This window comes from Aquarana catesbeiana, linkage group LG09, assembly GCF_042186555.1.
Source record: "Aquarana catesbeiana isolate 2022-GZ linkage group LG09, ASM4218655v1, whole genome shotgun sequence".
Lineage (NCBI taxonomy): Eukaryota > Metazoa > Chordata > Amphibia > Anura > Ranidae > Aquarana > Aquarana catesbeiana.
In genome coordinates, this window is record NC_133332.1 from 36,691,913 (window position 1) to 36,713,380 (window position 21,468).

General features: G+C 45.4%; 1 protein-coding gene across 2 annotated transcripts in view; it reads left to right on the forward strand.

Annotated features, from left to right (window-relative positions):
• The first annotated feature begins 20,868 nt into the window (after positions 1-20,868).
• LOC141107515 (major histocompatibility complex class I-related gene protein-like) overlaps positions 20,869-21,468 on the forward strand; it is an 87,566-nt gene continuing 86,966 nt past the window's right edge. For both annotated transcript variants that reach the window (XM_073598293.1, XM_073598294.1), the window contains exon 1: positions 20,869-21,001. In XM_073598293.1, coding sequence (XP_073454394.1) covers positions 20,935-21,001 — 67 coding nt within the window. In that variant the 5' untranslated portion in view covers positions 20,869-20,934. The remainder of the gene's footprint in view (positions 21,002-21,468) is intronic.

The following is a 21,468-nucleotide window of genomic DNA, read 5'->3' on the forward strand; positions in this document are numbered from 1 at the left end:
TTCCAAGAAATGTTTCATATTCCTATTTCTGGCCTCAAATATCGGTGTGCTAAGTATACCTTTTGTTTCATTCTCATAGTGGAGCAAAGACTTGGAAAATATGAGGACACCAGGGACCCCCCACCTCCTGAAGAAGGGGAACAGAAGTCACAACCAGGGGATGTGGAGGAAGGAGAGGTGGTTGAAATTAACACCACAACAGGTGAGTGTCTGACACCACAGATTCAGGTAATAGATGTATGCCTGCATATTTTTAATACATTGTGTGTACCGTATATACTCGAGTATAAGTCATTCCGAGCATAGGCGTGCGCACGGGGTGTGCCGGGTGTGCCTGGGCACACCCTAATCACCCCCTGCTGTGTCCAGAGATTTGCCCCAAAATCCTGCATCCAAGAGAGTGTGTGGCCCGCGCTGCCTGTGAAACAGTTTCACAGGCAGCAGAGCGTGAGAATTGCCAGAGCTGTTCAGTGTATGAAACTGTCAGATAATGACACTGCATGCAGGGAGAGACACCAGCTGTCAAAATGTCGGGGTGATGTCGGGGTGGGCGGGACAGAATGGCCATCAAACACCAGCCAATGGGATGGTTTCTGGGCGGGCCGCTACATTTATGTGGCCCCGCCCCCTCTCTGAAGCAGCTCAAACATTGGCTGGTGTTTATAGCGCTTGGTCCCGCCCACTCCCGACATCGCGGCTGAGTTGTAAGTCATCACAGCTCAGCCGCGATGTCGGGGGTGGGCGGGATCAAGCGCCAACACCAGCCAATGATTGGGCTGCTTCAGAGAGGGGGCGGAGCCAGAGAAATGTAGCCACCCGCCCAGACCCTTCCTATTGGCTGGTGTTTGGTAACTGTTCAGTCCCGCCCACCACCAACATCACCGTTGACTTTTAACAGCTGGTCTCTCTCCCTGCATGCAGTGTCATTATCTGACAGTTTCATACACTGAACAGCTCTGGCAATTCTCACCATCTCGTGAATGTGAAACTCCTCCTCTCTCCTATCTGTGCCACCCAATGCTGCCAATCAGTGCCACCCAATGCTGCCAATCAGTGCCAACCAATGCTGCCTATCAGTGCCAACCAATGCTGCCAATCAGTGCAAGCCAATGCTGCCAATCAGTGCCAACTAATGCTGTCTATCAGTGCCAACCAATGCTGCCAATCAGTGCAAACAAATGCTGCCTATCAGTGCCAACCAGTACTGCCTATCTGTGCCAGTGCTGCTTATCAGTGCCAACCAATTCTGCCTATCAGTGCCAACCATTGTAAACCAGTGCTGCCTATCAGTGCAAACCAGTGCCGCCTATCAGTGCAAACCAGTGCCGCCTATCAGTGCCAGTGCTGCTTATCAGTGCCAACCAATGCTGCCTATCAGTGCCAGTGTTGCCTATCAGTGCAAACCAATGTTGCCTATCAATGCCAACCAGTACTGCCTATCTGTGTCAGTGCTGCTTATCAGTGCCAACCAATTCTGCCTATCAGTGCCAATCAGTGCTGCCTATCAGTGCAAACCAGTGCTGCCTATCAGTGCCAACCAATGCTGTAAATCAGTGCCAACCAATGCTGTCAATCAGTGCCAACCAATGCTGCCTATCAGTGCTGCCTATCAGTGCCCATAAGTGCTGCCCATCAGTGCTGCATATCAGTGCCCATCAGTGCTGCCTATCAGTTCCAATCAGTGCTGCCCATCAGTGCTGCCAGTCAGTACCCATCAGTGCTGCCAATCAGTGCCAACCAATGCTGCCAATCAGTGCCAACAAATGCCAATCAGTGCCAACCAATGCTGCCTATCAGTGCCAACCAGTACTGCCTATCCGTGCCAGTGCTGCTTATCAGTGCCAACCAATTCTGCCTATCAGTGCCAACCATTGCAAACCAGTGCTGCCTATCAGTGCAAACCAGTGCTGCCTATCAGTGCCAACCAATGCTGCCTATCAGTGCCAGTGCTGCTTATCAGTGTCAACCAATGCTGCCTATCAGTGCCAACCAGTACTGCCTATCTGTGCCAGTGCTGCTTATCAGTGCCAACCAATTCTGCCTATCAGTGCCAACCAGTGCTGCCCATCGGTGCTGCCTATCAGTGCCCATAAGTGCTGCCCATCAGTGCTGCCAATCAGTGCACATCAGTGCTGCATATCAGTGCCCATCAGTGCTGCATATTAGTGCCCATCAGTGCTGCCTATCAGTGCCAATCAGTGCTGACAATTAGTGCCCATCAGTGCTGCCTATCAGTGCCACCTACCAGTGCCCATCAGTGCTGCCAGTCAGTGCCCATCAGTGCTGCCTATCAGTGCCCATCAGTGCTTCCAGTCAGTGCTGCCTATCAGTGTCCATCAGTGCTGCCAATCAGTGCTGCCAATCAGTGCTGCGAATCAGAGCCTATCAGTGCCCATAAGTGCTACCAATAAGAGCCCATCAGTGATGCATATCAGTGCCCATCAGTGCCACCTATCAGTGCCAATCAGTGCCCATTAGTGCCAATAAGTGCTGCCTATCAGTGCCACCTATCAGTGCACATCGGTGCTACCAATTAGTGCCCATCAACACTGCCAATCAGTGCTGCCTATCAGTGCCCATCAGTGCTGCCTTAGCAGGGATGGTGGAAACCCCTCTACAGATAATTGCAATACAAATTACCTTCAAGTGCAACAACTTTTTAGTTGGGAGGTTCCCACCATTATAGCATTTTGGATTTTTGATTTTTTAGAGTGTTACACTTAATTGTATATGTTTTAGTTACAGTTATAATGTGAATTTTTTGCACTTGAAGTTAATTTCCCACCCCCCTGCTAAGTCCATTTTTTTATGGACCTTGCTTTGTGCACTGGTGTGCAGTCATGTTGAAAGGGGTCATCCCCAAACTGTTCCCTCAAAGTTGAGAGCATGAAATTGTCCAAAATGTCTTGGTATGCTGACGCCTTAAGAGTTCCCTTTTCTGGAACTAAGGGGCCAAGCCCAACCCCTGAAAAACAACCCCCCACCATAATCCCCCCTCCCCCAAATGATTTGGACCAGTACACAAAGCAAGGTACATAAAGAAATGGATGAGCGCATTTGGGGTGGAGGAACTTGACTGACCTGCACAGAGTCCTGACCTCAACCCGATATAACACCTTTGGGATGAATTCGAGTGGAGACTGCGAACCAGGCCTTCTTGTCCAACATCAGTGCCTGACCTCACAAATGCCCTTCTGGAAGAATGGTCAAACATTCCCATAGACACACTCCTAAACCTTGTGGACAGCCTTCCCAGAAGAGTTGATACTTTTATAGCTGCAAAGGGTGGGACAACTCAATATTGAACCCTACGGACTAAGACGGCATTAAAGTTCATGTGCGTGTAAAGGCAGGTGTCCCAATACTTTTGACAATATATATGTATGTATGTGTGCTTGAGCTTTCGGGTGCACACCCTAATGCAATAGGCTGCGCACGCCTATGATTCCGAGTATAAGTCAAGGCCCCTAATTTACCACAAAAAACTGGGAAAAACTTATTGACCCGAGTATAAGATGAGGGTAATCAAAGTGCCCCTTAATACAAAATGTGCCCACTGTTGCTCTTAAAATAAAATATGCCCATCAGAGTGCCCCTTAACATAAAATGTGCCCATCAGCGTGCCCCTTAACATAAAATAAGGGTCACGCTGATGGGCACCTTTTATGTTAAGGGGCACTCTGATGGGCATATTTTATTTTAAGGGGCACGCTGATGGGTATATTTTTAATGTGCATGCTGATGGACACATTTTATGTTAAAGGGCACTCTGATGGGCACAACAAAATATGTACATCAGTGTGCCCCTTAAGAAAATATGCCCATCAGTGTGCACATTAAAAATATACCCATCAGCGTTCCCCTTAAAATAAAATCTGTCCATCAGAGTGCTCCTTATCATAAAAAATGTGCCCATCAGCGTGACCTTAAACAACATATGCCATGCCATTAGTGATTACTAGTTCCCACATACCAGTATCTTGAATGCAGGAGGGGCGGATTGATGTAGAAGACACCGGGAACCGCGAGTAGCAGGGGGGCGGGGTGCGCACGTGACGTCATGCCCCTGCTTGCCCGTGAGTGCGAGCTCATCTTTGAGACCTGCGATGAGGAGAAGGAGGCGGGCGCATGCACGCAGCGTCACTGGTTGCTGGGGAAACCCGCGGTCTCAGCAAACTAGTGACAGCATCAGCGAACACAGTGGCACGAGCCCGCCCCCTTTTCTCCTCCGATACTTGCATTTTTGTTAAATGACTCGAGTATAAGTCGAAGTGGCTTTTTTCAGCCCAAAAAATGGGCTGAAAAATTCAACTTATACTCGAGTATATTTATTTTAGGTGATGTTCAGGCTGTGTTACCAAAATCGACTCATTTCACCAGTGACAGTGCACAATGGATGATTCAGGAAATCATGTTTTGTAGTCGTGATTTGGACCTTATCAAAGAAAAAAACAAGGAGATTGAACAAAGACTGAAGAACATGATTGCTGTACTAGGGAGAATCTAAATCCTAAAAGGATTCCTGGATTTTTTTTGTTTTAATGTTTTAATACAGTTTAAAAGCTAAATTTGGAAGATGCACACAGTGTGTCAACATGTGCTATCTGCCATCAGGAGATTTCAATGTACGGGTTTTGTGGGTGCAACCCCTTCCTCCCAAAACTCTAGTAGGTGAGAGGAAGGGGTTGCACCCCCAAAACACGTCCATTGATCCCCCATGATGGGAGATAGCACATGTTGACATTAGGTATGGGATCAGAAAAGAAATCCCCATTTTGACTTACAATTTGTGTGCATCTTCTAAATTTGGCTTTTACAGGGGTGACTTCACCCCATTTGATGAAGGCAAGATCAAGACCTTTTTCACACTAGAAAATGTCTGATATTGCCTTCTTTTTTGCAATGTTGAACTTTGTAAGTTCCAGACTTGTGTATGTTTGGAAAGATACCTGTTTCTGTATTTATTAAAAAACTTCAAGGTAAAACTTTAAAAAAAAAAAAAAAATGTTTTTTTTTACCGCCAAATGTTTTATAAAATGCACATGTGAATGTTCACGGAGTAAAATGTTTTATACTCAACAATGTGTGGCTTCTTCTTTCAATAATCAATACCAGTTTTTGTATTAAGTTGGTGTTTACATTGACAATGGGTGTTATTTAATAATGGAAAAACCACTTGGCACTACATGTGCACTAGGAGAACCCAGGAGACAGCAAAAATAAACCCAATCAATAAATCAATATTTGATCTGATAAAAGAGAAAATGTATTCAAAATGTGCTGGCATAGCAATGGCCCCCCTACCCGTAAAATATTCTACATATTTTTCGCGCACTTCATGGGAGCTTTGGGGGGGCAACCCAGGACAGACAGCTTCCAGGGCCATCAGTGTTTCCTGAAGTCCGGCCTCATGCCCAACTGAGGCAACATAATTAGGATTATTGCGTTTCAAAAAGTTATGCAGGATGCAGCAACGGGGTCCGTCATCCAGAGAAAAATCCTGAAATCATCAGGGTTATTCTCCTGGATCTCCCGCAACAAAGGCATATGAGAGAATTGGTCACATTGGAGAAACCAATTCTTGGTCCATGAACTCCTCCTCACCCTGTTCATGGACTGGGCTTGGGTCAAAGTAATAAGAACCCCAACACCAAGCGCCTGCACAGCACGAACTCTATGACGAGCATGTACCCGCAACATGGCTTCAAAACGGTCGGCTGGTCAGAACGAACGAAACAGAACGCACTGAAGAACAGCAAGGCCTGTGAAGAGCGAGCTGAAAAACAGTAACAAGCGGACAAGAACACACTGAAAAACAGATACGAACTGACTACACGCACTGAAAACCAGATACAAACCCACAAGCACAAACTGAACAGCAGTAAAACGATGTGAAAAAGCACAAGTCTGAAAAGCATGAATCGTCTCTCACCGCGTTCTTGGAGGTCGGAATTTGGTGTGACTGTGTGTATGCAAGACAAGCTTGAGCGGAATTCCATCAGAAAAACCATCATAGCTTGTTCCCATCAACACTGATTCCGACAGAGCCATTGTGTCCCCCCCCCCGCCCCACCAGGAGAACACAGTGATTATGGCTAGCGGTTATAACAGCCACTAGCCATAACCACATGTAAAATCCGACAGGCTGGTTGTACCCAAGTTGATCAATTGGGTATATTCAGCCTGCCCATACATGGTTCAAATCTCAGCCCATTCGTGCTGAACCGGCCAAGATTCGAACTGTCTATTGCTGGCTTAACTTACAAACTAACGATTGTAACACATGTTTATGTGACTCCAAAGACATGCTGGTAGGTTAATTGGATCCTGTCTAAATTGTCCCTAGTATGTATGAATGTGAGTTAGGGACCGTAGATTGTAAGCTCCTTGAGGGTAGGGACTGATGTGAATGTACAATGTATATGTAAAGCGCTGCGTAAATTGACGGCGCTATATAAGTACCTGAAATAAATAAATAAATAATAAATGTGACTAGTAATCAGTAATTGTCTTTAACTGCTTGTACAGTAGCGCATGTCTTTTAGATTGTAATTTCTAACTCTGTTGATAACATATCTCAAAACTGCTGATCAATAGCCAATGATTTGTTAGTAGCTGGTTTTGCACGGGTAATGGTATAGGTATTATTCATGTTTATAAAATCTTCATGAAAAATTTCCCCATGACATGATGAGCAGATTATATCAATACACGTCAAATACTTCTCACAGCTCGGCAACATCTGTTCTTCTCTACAGGCACTGGGCGTGAAACCACAATGAGGAAATACACCTGCACTCCCTGCTGACAGAACACAATAGCGGGAGGGATTCCCCTATCTGCACTGACTGTGTTGATGGAGGAATCAAGCAATATTCTTTCCTTCAACCTATGGTTGAAAAAAAATAAAATTGCATAATGTATGGCAGTGGCGGCCCGTCGGCCCGCTCGGGCGCCGCCCCCCAAGCTGTAAAAAAATAAATAAAAAATAAAAAAAATGTCACTTTAAGAGTGACCAGGCGCCGGACCTGCGGCGGTCTATGGGAATCTGATTGCAGGCTGGGAAGCTGATTTGCCTGTGTGCAGGGCGCAAGTTGTGTGCTCGCACACACTCCCACTGTACTTTGATTCGTCAGTATGCCTACTAGTGTCTCATGGGATTGGCGCGGTGGGGCCCAGTGGAGAGGACAGAGGGCGTGGGCAGTGCCATTTATTTCACTTCCGGTTTCTCAGCCACAGTGGAGGTGAGTCGACTGGAGTGCGTGTGGTGGCGTCAGAGAGGAGCGGCGCCATTGAAGGTAAGTGTGGCTGTTTATACCTCCAGCACCAGCAGCACCCCCCACAGCTGAATCCACTCTCCAAGGTCCCGCCAGCCCCCCGCCAGTGGCAGCACCCCCACCAACACCAGCAGCCCCCCCAGCTGAATGCGTTCTCGGCGCTCCACTCTCCAGAGTCCTGCCGCCCCACTCCACTCCTGTTGCTGAGTGCACACTCTCCCATCATGTTAGCAACTCCTTCAAGTTCCCCCGCTCCCGTGGCTTCAGTGGTGGTGAGCAGCCCCCGTCCCCCCCACCTCAATGTGACGATCGGCAACTGCATCGACAAATGAATGCACTCTCTCCCACCAGCAGCACACTCCCCCCTTCCACCGCTCCAGCAGGGCTAATAATTTTTGGTGATGGTGACAGTGGAGTGGCAATTTACAGTTTAGTCCCATTCTGGTCCCCCTTTGCCCTGGGCCCTGTCAATGCAGCACTAGGCTAATGAAGCCTGGATGCTGCTCACAATGCACTCCAGGAAGGTAAGTGTTTTTTTCTCACACTAATGGAGGTCTCCATTGGGGGGAGGTGCTGATACATATAAGGACTCACTCAGAGCTAATGGGGTCTCTAAGGGGGGGTGCTGCTAATATTAGGGGACTCACTCCAATCCAATGGGGGTATCACTTTGTAAGAAGGGTTGCTGATCAGTGGCATTGCTACAGGAGGGGCTCATTCACACCATAGTTGCCACTGGTGCTGCTAGGTGACTCTGAACTAATGGGGGATGCTGACCGCTAATTTTACCACCATTATATCAGAGTCACCTTATATCAGCAGGGAGGAGTTGACGTGCTGATGTTACTGCATACTAATGTTCGAGTGGACGGGCGTCCATGTTTTAGCCGGCTATTTTTGCTGTTACTTATTTCAACACTATAAGTGTACTTTTAACCTTGTAATAAAAGTTGTTCACACGGAATTATGCTATGTTGAGGCTTTCTCTTTTGGGTTCAATATAAATATCGTATTCGAGTTCCCGGATTAAGAGGGCACTTCAGAGTATTAGGAATCATTCCCCCTGTGATGTTTTTAGCCTGGCTCCAGGATACAGGTTTGGGATTGCTGATATTTGGTGCAGTTTGGGATAAAGGCCCCAGCCGGGATATAGGTCACAAGCTGGCTGAGCTTGCTATTTGGTAAGCTTGAATTTCACATGGTGGTCACAGTTTTGGTTGCGGTGGTGGTTTTATCATGGAATCAACGATAATCCAATTCATTATTTTTGAACACTGTTTTATGAACTTGGACTGTGTCACGGTGGAAGGATTCAGTTTTTACTTTTCAATCAATATTTTTTATTTTTATTTTTCACGTTTTTGTCACATATAATTGTTCATGATTTTTCTTTTTAATTGTATAACACTCATTTATAATTTCATATTATTGGGTTTGATTAATTGTTCTTGTGATCTTCATTGCTATTTTTAGTTACAGGTCAATTTTTAGCACAAGTATATATTTTTATATATATACCGGTATATATATTTCATATTTTATATATTTTTTTTATCTCTAGCGCTGCTACATTTTTCTTCTATTTGCTATTGTGTGTGTATCTCACTCTTAGTAGCTGCTTTTTTAATTTATTTTATACAGCGCGGCAGGGGTGTTATTAGGTCTACAAAAGATCTGGGGTTAGAGCCCATAGCAGCGTAGAAAAGAAAGTCATACGCTTGGGCGGGCATACACATGTATATACAGTAATATACGTGTGGGTATATATATATTCCCAGTCCCCAGAGAGCCCCCCACTTACATAAGGGTCCCCAGAGAGCCCCCCCTCCCCTTGGGGACCCCTGCAGAGACTCAGGGCTATTGGCCTCAGATTCGGGGCTATAGCCCCAAAAGCCACCCCCTAGCAACGCTCCTGCAGCGCGGTATTTCACCTCTCTTTACCTCATATCAGCACCCCATCCCCGTCCGCTGCCAGCATTCTCCAAAACCACGCTGCTGTGATCACTGATTCACTGGAGGAAGCCGTGGGAAACTCCAGTGAACTGTCAGATGGGCTGTCAGCCTGTGACGCTGTGACCAATCATGGCATTTCGGAGGCTTAATTACGCCTCCATCATCAGAGGCTGACGGCTCACTGGAGTTCCCCACAGCTCTCTCTATCCTTGTAATGGCTTCCTCCTGCGATTCAGTGATCAGAGCAGTGTGGATTGGGAGAATGCTGACAGCAGACTTCACAGAGTCTGTGATCTATTCCTACTGCTCTGTCACATGTGTGAGTGCAATACAAATTGTTTTCAAACATTTCATTTAAGAAAACCTACTGCACCAGCGGCTACCTGGCACCTCTCTCTCCCTTTTTTTCCTCTGTAATTGTCTGCTGCCCTGCTGCATCTATCCCCCTGCTGTCCGGGTCCTCCTGTGTGCTGGGGGCCCCCTACAGGAGGCCCAGTGGTACCCCCTGTCAGTAACCCCTGTCAGCAACCCCCCCAGCACTGACACCAATCCCATCCCCCCAGCACTGACACGATCCCATCCCCCCAACACTGACCCCATCCCCCCAGCACTGACACCGATCCCATCCCCACAGCTCTGACACCGATCCCAGCTCCCCAGCACTGACACGATCCCATCCCCCCAGCACTGACACCAATCCCATCCCCCCAGCACTGACACCGATCCCATCCCCCCAGCACTGACACCGATCCCATCCCTCCAGCACTGACACCGATCCCATCCCCCCAGCACTGACACCGATCCCATCCCCCCAGCATTGACACCGATCCCATCCCCCCAGCACTGACACCGATCCCATCCCCCCAGCACTGACACCGATCCCATCTCCCCAGCACTGACACTGATTTCATCCCCCCAGCTTTGCCACTGATCCCATCCCCCCAGCACTGACACTGATCCCACCCCCCAGCACTGACACCGATCCCATCCCCTCAGCACTGACACTGATCCCACCCCCCAGCACTGACACTGATCCCACCCCCCCCAGCTCTGACACCGATCTCCCCCCGCACTGACACTAATCCCACCCCCCCCAGCACTGACACTGATCCCATTCCCCCATCACTGACACTGATCCCATCCCCCCAGCACTGACACTGATCCCTTCCCTACCAGCACTGACACTGATCCCACCCCCCCAGCACTGACACTGATCCTATCCCCCCAGCACTGACACTGATCCCACACCCCCAGCACTGACACTGATCCCATCCCCCCAGCACTGACACTGATCCCTTCCCTACCAGCACTGACACTGATCCCACCCCCCAGCACTGACACTGATCCCATCCCCAACCAGCACTGACACTGATCCCATCCCCTCAGCATTGACACTGATCCCATCCCCCCAGCACTGACACTGATCCCATCCCCCCCAGCAATGACACTGATCCCTTCCCACCAGCACTGACACTGATCCCATCCCCCAGCACTGACACTGATCCCATCCCCCCAGCACTGACACTGATCCCATCCCCCCCAGCACTGACACTGATCCCATCCCCCAGCACTGACACTGATCCCATCCCTGCCAGCACTGACACTGATCCCATCCCTGCCAGCACTGACACTGATCCCATCCCCAACCAGCACTAACACTGATCCCATCCCCAACCAACACTGACACTGATCCCTTCCCCGAGCACTGACACTGATCCCATCCCCCCAGCACTGACACTGATCCCATCCCTGCCAGCACTGACACTGATCCCATCCCCAACCAGCACTAACACTGATCCCATCCCCAACCAACACTGACACTGATCCCTTCCCCGAGCACTGACACTGATCCCATCCCCCCAGCACTGACACTGATCCCATCCCCCCAGCACTGACACTGATCCCATCCCCCCAGCACTGACACTGATGCCACCCCCCCAGCACTGACACTGATGTCACCCCTCCTCTGCTTAAAGTGTAAGAGAAAACTCTGTAAGGTGAACTTACACAGATCCCTCTCCTCGCTCACCCCCCATCCCACTGACCTGGACTGCCGCAATCTCCGGTTCTAAAGCCCCAGTATATCTGTTTCAGGAGCCCAGGGCTTTCAAAGCCTCTGAGCTGAATGTCCAAAACATCCCTCATCAGGGAGATGTTTTGGCATTGTAATTGGTCAGCGCTGTCACATGGGCGGCGCCGAACAATCAGCACCCGCATAGTCCATCCTCTCAGCTATGCAAAAGATGTGAGGATGGAGAGAGGATTTCTAAGCCCCAGATACCTGATGCGGACATACCAGGGCTTAGAACCGGAGATTGTAGCAGTCCAGGTCAGCGGGACCGGGGGGGTGAGGAGGGGGAGCTGTGTAAGTTCACCTTACAGATTTTTCTGTAAAGGTGAACTTACACTTTAAGTAGCCATGCGACAGACTCAAGCAGAAGGGGAGACCAATGAGAATGCTATATACCAGGCTTTGTGGGAAATGCTATATGCCAGGCTTTGTGAGAAATGTTATGTACCAGGCTGACACATAATCACCTGATAAATGCCTATTTAGACCCCTTTCACACCAAGGGCGTATTGCAGGTGCTATAGCGTTAAAAATAGTGCCTGCAATCCGCCCTCAAACAGCTGCTCCATTGACTGCAGTGTGAAAGCCCGAGGGCTTTCACACCGGAGTGCTGCGCTGGCAGGACGTCAGGAAAAGTCCTGTCAGCAGCTTCTTTGAAGCGGTTAAGGAGCGGTGTGTTTACCTCTCCTCCACCGCTGCTCCCCATTGAAATCAATAGGGCAGCGTTGGGATACCGCCGCCAAAATGCCGCTATTGCGGGCGGTTTTAACCCTTTCTTGGCCGCTAGCGGGGGTAAAAGCTCCCCGCTAGCGGCCGAAATACGCCGATAATCCGACGGTAAAACGCTGCAAAAAATAGCGGCATTTTACCGTTGACGCTGCAGGCAGCCCGGTGTGAAAGGGCTCTTAGAGTCCTTCATTACTAACAGTGTAATTTTTCAGTTTGTTTGTGCCGATTTGTAAGGCTGTGCTATATACCATAATCTGTGAGGCTGAGCTATATACTCTGCCCTGTGATGCTGAGCTGTATACTCCTGACACTATGAGTGGAAGCAAGTGGAATACAGGGGACGGAGTGGGTGGATTCTATAAGGGGTGTGGCTTATGAGAAATGGGAGGGGACAATTGGGAAGGGGCGGGGTCTGGCCCCCCCCATTCTAAAACTTTACCAGCCACCATTGCGCCTGGCGGATCGGATGAAAATGGACAGGCAGGCTTTTTCCATCCGACCTCCCCATAGAGGAGAGCGGGGCTCTGACAGGTCTCTGCACAGTGAGCCGCCTGCTCTGTGGGGTTTAGCAGATCGATCCCCCGCTGAGTCCATCAAATGGATCGTGTGATAGGGGCCTTACTCTGTGGAAGGGATTCCCTCACCAACACAGTCAAAGCGATTTGAGAGATTTTCTTTCCTGTAACCCGTGATTGCAGAAAAGAAAATTGCATCCTCTATGGCTTGCTTAAAGAAACAATAAATGTAAACAGCAAACTCTAGATAGGAGTCATAGGTCTGGGATAGTTCATTCCAGGGTGATCACTAAGGCAGTCTATTCCACATTTTCACAGCTCTTACTGTGAAGAAGCCTTTCCATTGGTGGATGTTAAATCTCTTTTCCTCCAAATGTAAAGTGTGCCCCCTCATCACTTCTAATGACCCTAAGATGAATAACCTTGCACCAAATTCTCTATATGGAGTATGTATACATGATGATCATAGTTCTGGAAGCAACATCACTCAGCAGAGCCAGCTGCACGGGATATAAAGTATCTGCTATGTAAAGTAAATAACCGCTGACAACACACATTTATTTAGTGATCGCCATTAGTTACACCGGGAGACCATCAGAGCCTGGTGATTTAGAGCTAGGAAATTTCACTATGGTTTCGGCTATTTCTTCTGTGGAGAGTGTTTTTTCTAGCTCCGCCGTTTGTTGCGTCGTGAGCTGTGGGAGCCGGATCTCATTAAGGAAAGAATTGATAGTGGGGTTATTCTTTGCTACTATTGAGGTATATAATGAGTCGAAAAAAATTTCAGAAAATTTCAGTATCTGGGCTCAGATACTAGTGTACCCTCACTGGATCTAAGTGAAATTACCACTGCTGGTTGCTCTTCACAGTGCACCAAGTAAGCTAATAGTTTTACCAGCCTTTTCGCCATGTTCAAACAGTTTTTGCTTGTGGAAGAATAGTTTATGTTTGGACTTTTCGTATTGTAGTTGTGTAACCACCCTGGAATGTAGCCTAATTAAGTTAGCCCTTTCAACCGTTGGTTCATTCAGAAATCCTCGTTTGGCCTCCACTAAATCTGCCGTCACTTTCTCCAGGTCAGTCTCTGTAGCCCACTTTAATCTATTTATGTGCGTGACTAGGGTAGTTCTGGCGTGTAGCTTGAAGGCGTCCCAGACTGTATGCAGTGGGGCTGATCCTTCATTGCCTATGAAGAAGTGTCCCCAGTCAGTCAGGATGTCATCATCATCAGGTAGCAGTGTAAGCCAAAAGGGTTTAACCTCCACATAACTGGAGGCTAGCCGTACGGTAACGCTGGCGTGGTCCAACAGGGGCTGTGGTCTGAGAGTGACCTCTGGGAAATACCTGCATCTTGCAATCTAGATAGCAGTGAGTTGGAAATTAAGATTAGGTCAATTCATCACATGGAGTGATGTGCAGAAGAAAAACACGAAAAGGCCTGGGCACCAGGGTGCACAGACCTCCACGTGTCAATAAGGTTAAAACCGGCAACAAGTTTTGCAAACCTGGTAGACTGGGGTGGATTGGGTGTAGGTGAAGAAATATGTAGCCTATCCAGGCTGGGGTTAAGGGTCATATTGAAGTCGTCCAACCAAATAGCCGGGATGGCAGGGTACAGTGCCATGTAACCAAAACCCTCTGAAAGGAGTGCAGAGTTTAAGGGTGGAGGTATATATATTGCTAATATCAACATTGGTTCTCCATAGATAACTGCATGTAGAAAAACTGGGGCTGCGGAAATTAACGATTAATTCCTCGATTAATCGTAAATTTTTTTGATCGATCAAAATTCTTTTGATCAGTACTCACATCTCCGCCGGCTTCTGGGTCTTCAGCGAGTTCCGTCGGAGATCCAGTGACATCACGGAGCCCTAAAATATATATATATTGTTGTCAATTCATGAAGAAATATATTTTATATTTACTGGCAGAAACATGCTTAGGCCTCACCAAGTAGATGAACTGTGATGTTAAATATTGGAACTGTTGCCCTCTTGGGGACTTTTAGGATAAAATGGACATTCTCATGTTTGACCAAGCCTTTCTCTACTTCTTTAAATATTGAAGACTTTTACAAGCATGTATTGTAAAGGAAGCTGTTGGAACAAAGACTGCTCTTGTCACAAAACAAGGAGATATTTACATGGTATTGTGAATAAACAAAAGCTGCCACAGGACACAAGGTTATATAGACTTTTCTCGCATAGAGATAACCTAACTTATTGTGTTCGAGTGGAGAACTGTTTAAATAGCTAACACCTTGGCTAACAAAACTCATTGTATGAACTTTTAGGATGGTTTAGACAAACAAGTCATTTCTAAACACCCAGTGAGAATGTTCAAGGTCCCTCTCAACACGTTAGAGAAAGTTGAATATTGTGCCAGTCAAAAATAATTTAAGGTATCAATAAGGTTATTATAAGCCATTTTAAACTATCTCTGACATTGTAGGTCACAGAGACATTATAATGTTGGCGTCTGCGGACCCAACAACTTTGCTATGAAGAAAATGTATATGAAAGTGTGATTTTATAAGTAGAAGTGTTTTAAGTAACAAATTAGTATTAGGAAAAACATATAATCATGATTATAATCATATAAGATTGGAGCCTACACTTAAGATAAACAAATGTTCAGTGGAGATACCAGAAGTTATACAGGTATCCATATAGATAATCATTTTTATGTAGTATTGATGAAATATATAACAATGTGTGTATTTCCTAGATAGACCAGTTTTACAGATATACATTTATAGAGATACAGTTATATAACCAAGTTATGTAATGATGATTAATCAAACTTATACTGAGTGTATTTTACATTAGACCGAGTACCAGAATATTTAAAGGTATATACTTATCCTTACCATTATACACCTTATGAAAATAGGACGTAATAATTTAAAAGGATGGACTCAAAACACGTGTGAGACACCTGGTGGTTGAAGGTGGTATTATTTGAACTCACTAAATTTCCAGAGGAAGTTAATCATTACGTCTCCTAACCCAATGGGAAGTGAGCCACCTCCTTTTGGGCAGAGCCATTATAATTTTTATGGTCTTATTATCTGAAATGGTATTTAGAGGCAAGGAAGATGAGAGAAAGGGACAATGGAAGGAGGAAGAGAGCTCAGGGGGAGAGCTCAGGGATCCACCCTGAAGGGGGGACTCTGGGAGACACACACACTCCCAGACTGACACTCATGCACCATGCATGAATACATATCTTTACATTCATGAAAATTCCTCAACACCTAATACTTAGAACTCGGAGGTCACAAGAAGTAAATCCTCTTTAGGAGTATCCATTTTGAAACTACGGCAGCCATCTTAACTCTGGTAACCAGCCAATAGGAACTGTAGCCATCTTGGAATGGGTAATTATGTCATGTTGATTTTATCTTGTATGTTCTCTCAAATATTGATATGTTCTCTCAAATATTGATGTATTGAATATTATACAGTTGATAATCATTCTCCCGAATCAATAACCGCCTTGTAGATTTTTCTCTAAAGGTTCGGATTTTTCATTATATTTTTCTTTTGCATAATTGCCACATTTATTGACAAAACAAACGTCTAATTTATTTCACAATTTTAACCACTTACTTACCTGCAGCAAAGTAACGGTTGTACGTGTGAAATACAGATGTTCTGTTTAATTGTCAAGTTCACAAGGTTATTGATTCTACCGAGAAGTTATCATGGTAGTATTATGTCAAAGGGACGGTACGCCCATTTTTGCAAGTGTTTCTATTAATTTTCAAGACGTTCATGTAACGCAATCGGTATCTTAATTTCATGTGATTATTTGTGTTTGTTTACCAATAAATTTCTATTTTGTGTGACCACACGTCTCCGTGAATAAGTTTCACAAGTATAGACTGTGTCATATTGATTGATTTTGTATCTTAAAAATATCTTCGTTAAAAATTACTCAAGGATAATTATTGTGCGGGACACCTGTCCTTAAAAAGGCACAACTTATTCTGACTGAAAATTCACAGCAATATATATATATATATATATATATATACAGTATATACTTGAGTATAAGTCGAAATTTTCAGCCCCTTTTTTGGGGCTGAAAGTGCCCCCCTAAACTTATACTCGAGTCACCGCCGTCTGCCTACATGATCAGCGTGTCATGCAGGCAGACAGCGGCCAGCATGTGCTACATACCACTCGGCAACCTCTCACTGTTCAAAAGCCGCTCCTCCTCCTCGTCTGTGATAGGCAGTCAGTGTACAGCCTATCACGGACATTCATCCTCGTCCGTGGTATGAGGATGAGAGAATGTCTATGATAGGCTGACCGCTGACTGCTGGGAAATTGAGTTTTCTGCCTATCATGGACGAGGAGGAGGCGCGGCTTTTGAACAGTGAATGGCCACCGAATACTACACGCTGATCGGTGCAGAGCGGCACAAGGAGGATGCACAGGACACAGGTAGGATGCACACAGACACATGCACACAGGTACATATACACATGACACATGCACATATACACAGGACACAGGTACATGACACAGGTATATATACACATGACACATGCACATATACACAGGACACAGGTACATGACACATGCACATATACACAGGACACAGGTACATGACACATATACACAGGACACAGGTACATGACACATGCACATATACACAGGACACAGGTACATGACACATGCACATATACACAGGACACATGACACATGCACATATACACAGGACACATGACACATGCACATATACACAGGACACAGGTACATGACACATGCACATATACACAGGACACAGGTACATGACACATGCACATATACACAGGACACATGACACATGCACATATACACAGGACACAGGTACATGACACATGCACATATACACAGGACACAGGTACATGACACATGCACATATACACAGGACACATGACACATGACACATATACACAGGACACATGACACATGCACATATACACAGGACACAGGTACATGACACATGCACATATACACAGGACACAGGTACATGACACATGCACATATACACAGGACACATGACACATGCACATATACACAGGACACAGGTACATGACACATGCACATATACACAGGACACAGGTACATGACACATGCACATATACACAGGACACAGGTACATGACACATGCACATATACACAGGACACATGACACATGCACATATACACAGGACACAGGTACATGACACATGCACATATACACAGGACACATGACACATGCACATATGCACAGGACACATGCACAGGACACAGGGAGGTATACATCTGCAGATGGGCATTGTTGACCCTCTTTTTCCACTTACAGTAGCTGCTGCATTTCTCACCCTCGTCTTATACTCGGGTCAATAAGTTTTTCCCATTTTTTTGTGGTAAATTAGGGCCTCGACTTATACTCGGATCGACTTATACTTGAGTATATATATATATATATATATATATATATATATATATATATATAATATATACATACACTAAGCCCTGCCCATTCCTGGCACTAAGTCTTCCCCTTTGAATCAAATGTCAACTGCAGGTTTAGCGCCAGCTAGCAGAGGAACGAGCAAACCCACATAATCTGAATCCTATATGTGAAACATTATAGGAAGTCTGAGGTTTTGATGTTAGGCAGATGAAAAATCTGGCAAGCGTCAGAAAGTTATACAACATTAAGGCCGGTTGCACACCGATGCAATAATTTACTGATGTGTATGTTCAAGATCTTTTTGACATTAAGCTCCTTAGTAAAAGATTCCCTAAAAACCATGCTAAAGTGCATATATACTTGTAAAATTCTTCTTCATTGTCAGTTTGCATTAAAACGCACATATAACATGTGTATAGATGCGTAAGCACATCAAATTACTGCACTTAAAACGTACAATGTTCTATTTAGGGCTGAAACAACTAAATCGGCATAACCACATTTACCACTGACTAATGCAGAATTGCAATGCAAGGAGATCAGCTAAAAGTAGTTGGATCTGTATGTGCGTTATAATTAATTGAAATTAGTCAATTAATCGATTTTAAAAAATCGATTAATCGAACACAAAAATTTTAATTAGTAACAGCCCTAAGAAAACATATCTACCCAACGGATCAGCCTTAGAACCCCGGAGCTCAAACTGGGTGTATTTAGCAATTAGAATGGTGACTCCTCTAGATTGAGAAGTATAGGAGATATGATACGCCCATCCCACCCAAGGGCATTTGAGTGCCATTTGCAGGCCTCCTTCTATATGAGTTTCTATCAGGACTAATATGTCAGCTCGCTGTTTCTTAAGGAAGGAGAATATAGCTGATCTCTTAACTTTATTGTTCATGCCCGAACATTCCATGTGAGGAGTTTCAAAGAGGCCATAGATCATGTAAGAGATATTGTAAGGCTCCAGGGTTCTCTGCGTTAATACCGCATCCTATTTCTACACATAACAATTGTAGAGCAAGAACACCCAGTAATAACCTAATACGTTTACTGTACCATTTGTCACCGACCTGTATATAGTGTAAAAACATGTCTCTAACCAATAGAGAATACAATCACTCCCTCCCCGCCCTGCACTGTCCACAACTTGTGCGGGCATAATACCCAAACTGCCAACTTAGGAAAAATATTGTCCAACCTGCGGAGGGAATGCGTAGAAACCATTGTGTGCATGGTACATAAACAAGTGTCCGTAGGCATTCCCCAGCTGTGAATAAAAAGGATATAAAATAGAGTATATATAGTAATACATTCCAGCACAGGTTGTTTAAAGAGTCGGGGGGGCGAAACTTTGCTGTTTAACCAAACACAACATAGGACACAGCGCACGTGTTCAGTGAGCATCTTGGTGAATTGTTTGTCCGCTTCCACTGGGGAAACTGTAGTCTGGACCGGCATCACAAAAGGGTAAGGAAAAAACAGTTTGACCCTGAGAAAAAAAGCTAAACATTTCCAGGCATCTCGTAATCAGGCTGAGCAGCACGAGTGCGAGAAAAGGTAAGGCAACAGTGATCTTCAGTGATGAACATAGGTGAGTTCCAAGGATAATGCTCCTGCAATATGGTGTCCCGGTCTCTATAGTTTAAGAATTTTGCAATGAATGTGCGAGGGGGGCCTGACCTGGGGTGGTCTCCCAGACATGCGGTGGGCCCGTTCAACAACAAACATAGGGGAAAAAGACTCCTTACCATACGTGGTGCACAGAAGTTGTTCCAAGAATGAGGGTGGGTCTGCTCCCTCTTCTCCCTCAGGCAGTCCGATGGATCTCAGGTTGCTCCTTCTGAGCCTGTTCTCCATTTCGTCCTGCTTTTGGAGCAGTTGGTTCACTTGTAGCTGCATGCTGTCTGTAGAGATGTGGAGGGGGGGGAGGGAATCCTCCACAGTGCTCAGCTGAGTTTCTGTGTCCTTAACTCTATCCCTTAACTTCTGGAAATCTTGTCTTACCAGGGAGATGTCCACCTTTACTTCCTCAATCCTGGTGGTCAGGGTGGTTTGGCAGCACGTTATGGCTTCTTGACAGGCAGTGATAGCGTTGAACACCCTCGCTATGTCAGTTTCTGCAGCCATTGGCTCCCGCTGCTGTCAATCAAATCCAATGACACGGGAGCCAGGGGCGGGACCGAGTCCTGCTGTCTGTGTCAATGGATGCAGCAACAGGACTCGGAAGCGACCCCGCATGAGTGCCCCCAGGGAAAGGGCTTCTCCGTGGGGACACCCAATGAGGAGGAGGAGCCAGGAGGGCTGTTGGGGGACCTCAGAAGAGGAGGAACGGGGCCACTCTGAGAAAAACCCTAGCACAGAGGAAGTAAGTATGACATGTTCGTTTTTTTATTTTTTTAAATAAAAAACCTTTACAACCCCTTTAACCTGAGCCGTTTTTCCATTTTTTTTCACAAATGTGAAAAAAATATATTTCCGTTTACATGGCCAGCCAATGAGATTCCTACCCATCAAATACTTATCACAGCTCAATAGATGCTTATTAATGTTAATAACAGTTAAAGGATTGCAGTGAGTGAGATTTACATTTATTTTTAAGGATATGAAAAGTTTAGTGCTCAGTGTAGGATTTTATGTCATTGTATTGTTTTATTCTGTTACTATGCTGTTTTTATTGTACAGTTTATCCTCACTTTTATATATGAGTTATTTTAGCTGAATAAAACTTTGTTTAAACCTCCGAGATGCGGGACTGATTAATGATTCTGTAAATAGACATAATAAAGTAGTAAAAGAGGTAAGCTACTTTATGAATGATCAGACAGTGGTGGTGTCACTTCATGTTCTCCGCCCAGGAAAAGAATTCTATATTTATTGGTAGTGCTTCCTGAATTCACAACACACACCGATATCAGCTTCTACTGTTCACACAGAAATGGGTTCCATGCTTGGCTTATCAATCCTTCTGGAGGGTCTTCTGTCCTTTTCTGTAGTCTGTGCCGGTAAGTCTTATCAGAGACATGTCATCTTATCTGAAATTTTTCAAAAGTTAGCCACATCTTGGCTGTAAATTTGAAACAGCTTTTTCAAAATAAGACATTGTCAAAAAGGCTGAGGAGGAATAACATAAGTAAGCTGAAAGTTGAAAAAAGCCTGAGTTGTTTGTGTTAAAGGGTTAGTTCACCTTTAGGCTCCGTGCACACTGTACTCCAAAGGACGCCTAGGAGGAAAGCAGTGCACGTTTATGCTTGTTTGCATGCTTGGCATTAATGCATTCTATTGGCTATTATTATTTAAAAATAAATAATTAATAATTAATGAATAATAAATAAATAAAATTAAAAATATTAAATATTAATTTAATTTGGACATTAACCACTTAAGGACCGAGCCTCTTTTTCAGATTGGTTGTTTACAAGTTAAAAACAGTTTTCTTTTCTAGAAAATTACTTAGAACCCCCAAACATTA